Here is a 1,313-nt window from a genome sequence, read left to right as displayed (position 1 = left end):
CTACGTAGTACATAGTAAGTCGCGACAAACGTAAGATACATATGATCATGCATTCTTATGTTAATTACTACCAGTACTGCTTTGTAGGATTTCTAAACTCCGTGTTTTGTATCATGTGTCATCCAACAGCATCCAAACGTCATCAAGCATTAATATAGGTCATAATTGGTACAGATGAGAGTAAATTGGGATGATGATGCTAAAATTTAGGTCATTCGATACCGTACAGACATCGTTCGGTGAAGTGAGAAGCTTAGATCCGCGCTCTCGTACGGCCGCGCTTGCGCAGAAGGCCTCCCGGGCGCTTGGGGTCAACGGAAGGCTTGGTTACTCCTTTAGTAAAACACTAACGGTTCATGTAAACACCCAGGTATATGATGTAAATAGCCCAAACAGGTGCACAATAACTGTTATTAGTACTGGTACTCCGTGGGTATGGTACAACGATGGGACAATGAGGTGATTAGCATGACGTGGCGCTGTCCTGAGTCAGCTCGACAACGTAAGCAATCGAGAGCTTGGTGAAATCGGCCATGTGGTTGAAATCGATGGTGTCGATCGTGTCGTTTTCGGAGTGCATGTATGGGTTCATGTCCGCCAACTCGGTTTCAAACGGAAATGACGAGGGGTACCCAGACGCGTTCCACGAGAAATGGTCCGAGCAGCCGTAGCCGCACGCTGAGTGGTTCACGGGAAGGCCCAAGTAGGTCGTGACGAGCGTCTCCACGAAGTTGTTGAGGTTCTTGTTGGTGAAGTCGGAGATAAAGTTCACGACGGGTCTCGTGCCTGGGGCGACGTACCCCGTCATGTCCTGCTGCATCTGGGCGAGCACGGCTGTGCTGGCGTTCGCATACTCTGCCACCACTGCCAAGGACCCAAACTTGCCGACTTCTTCGGCGGCGTACCAGTGGAACTCCACGGGCCGAATGGGGGTCCACTCAGGGGTCGCCAGCAAGTATTTGAGCGACTCCAAGATGGTCACGGTTCCCGACCCGTCGTCGTCGGCCCCGGGGGCGATCTTGCGTTTCACAATGTCCCTTCGGTCTCTTGTGTTGATCGAGTCTTGGTGCGCACTCAAAATGACAATGTCGTCCTTGACAATAGTAGTAGGCTCGACGCGGGCAATCACAGAGTACTGTCCCCACGGGTGGACGAACTGTCGCACGGTAACTTTAACGTTGGTGTTGGCCACCACCGAAGAAGCCAACTCGGCCACCTGGCCGTAGATCCACCCGCACGACTGCGCGCCTTCGGTCGAGTTGTAAAGGCGGTTTGCAAACTTGTTCACAAAGCTCTCCAGGGTTCGCTTCAAG

General features: G+C 52.2%; 1 protein-coding gene across 1 annotated transcript in view; it reads right to left on the bottom strand.

Annotated features, from left to right (window-relative positions):
- Positions 1–463: 463 nt before the first annotated feature.
- Positions 464–1,313, bottom strand: part of H257_11128 (hypothetical protein) — a gene marked incomplete at both ends in the record, with an annotated part of 2,346 nt that continues 1,496 nt past the window's right edge. Inside the window, one exon of the mRNA XM_009837965.1 lies at positions 464–1,292. Coding sequence (XP_009836267.1) covers positions 464–1,292 — 829 coding nt within the window. The remainder of the gene's footprint in view (positions 1,293–1,313) is intronic.

Source organism: Aphanomyces astaci (genome assembly GCF_000520075.1).
Source record: "Aphanomyces astaci strain APO3 unplaced genomic scaffold supercont1.32, whole genome shotgun sequence".
Classification (NCBI taxonomy): domain Eukaryota; phylum Oomycota; class Saprolegniomycetes; order Saprolegniales; family Verrucalvaceae; genus Aphanomyces; species Aphanomyces astaci.
The sequence above is the reverse complement of the archived record's forward strand: the minus strand, read 5'-3'. Positions and strand labels throughout refer to the sequence as shown.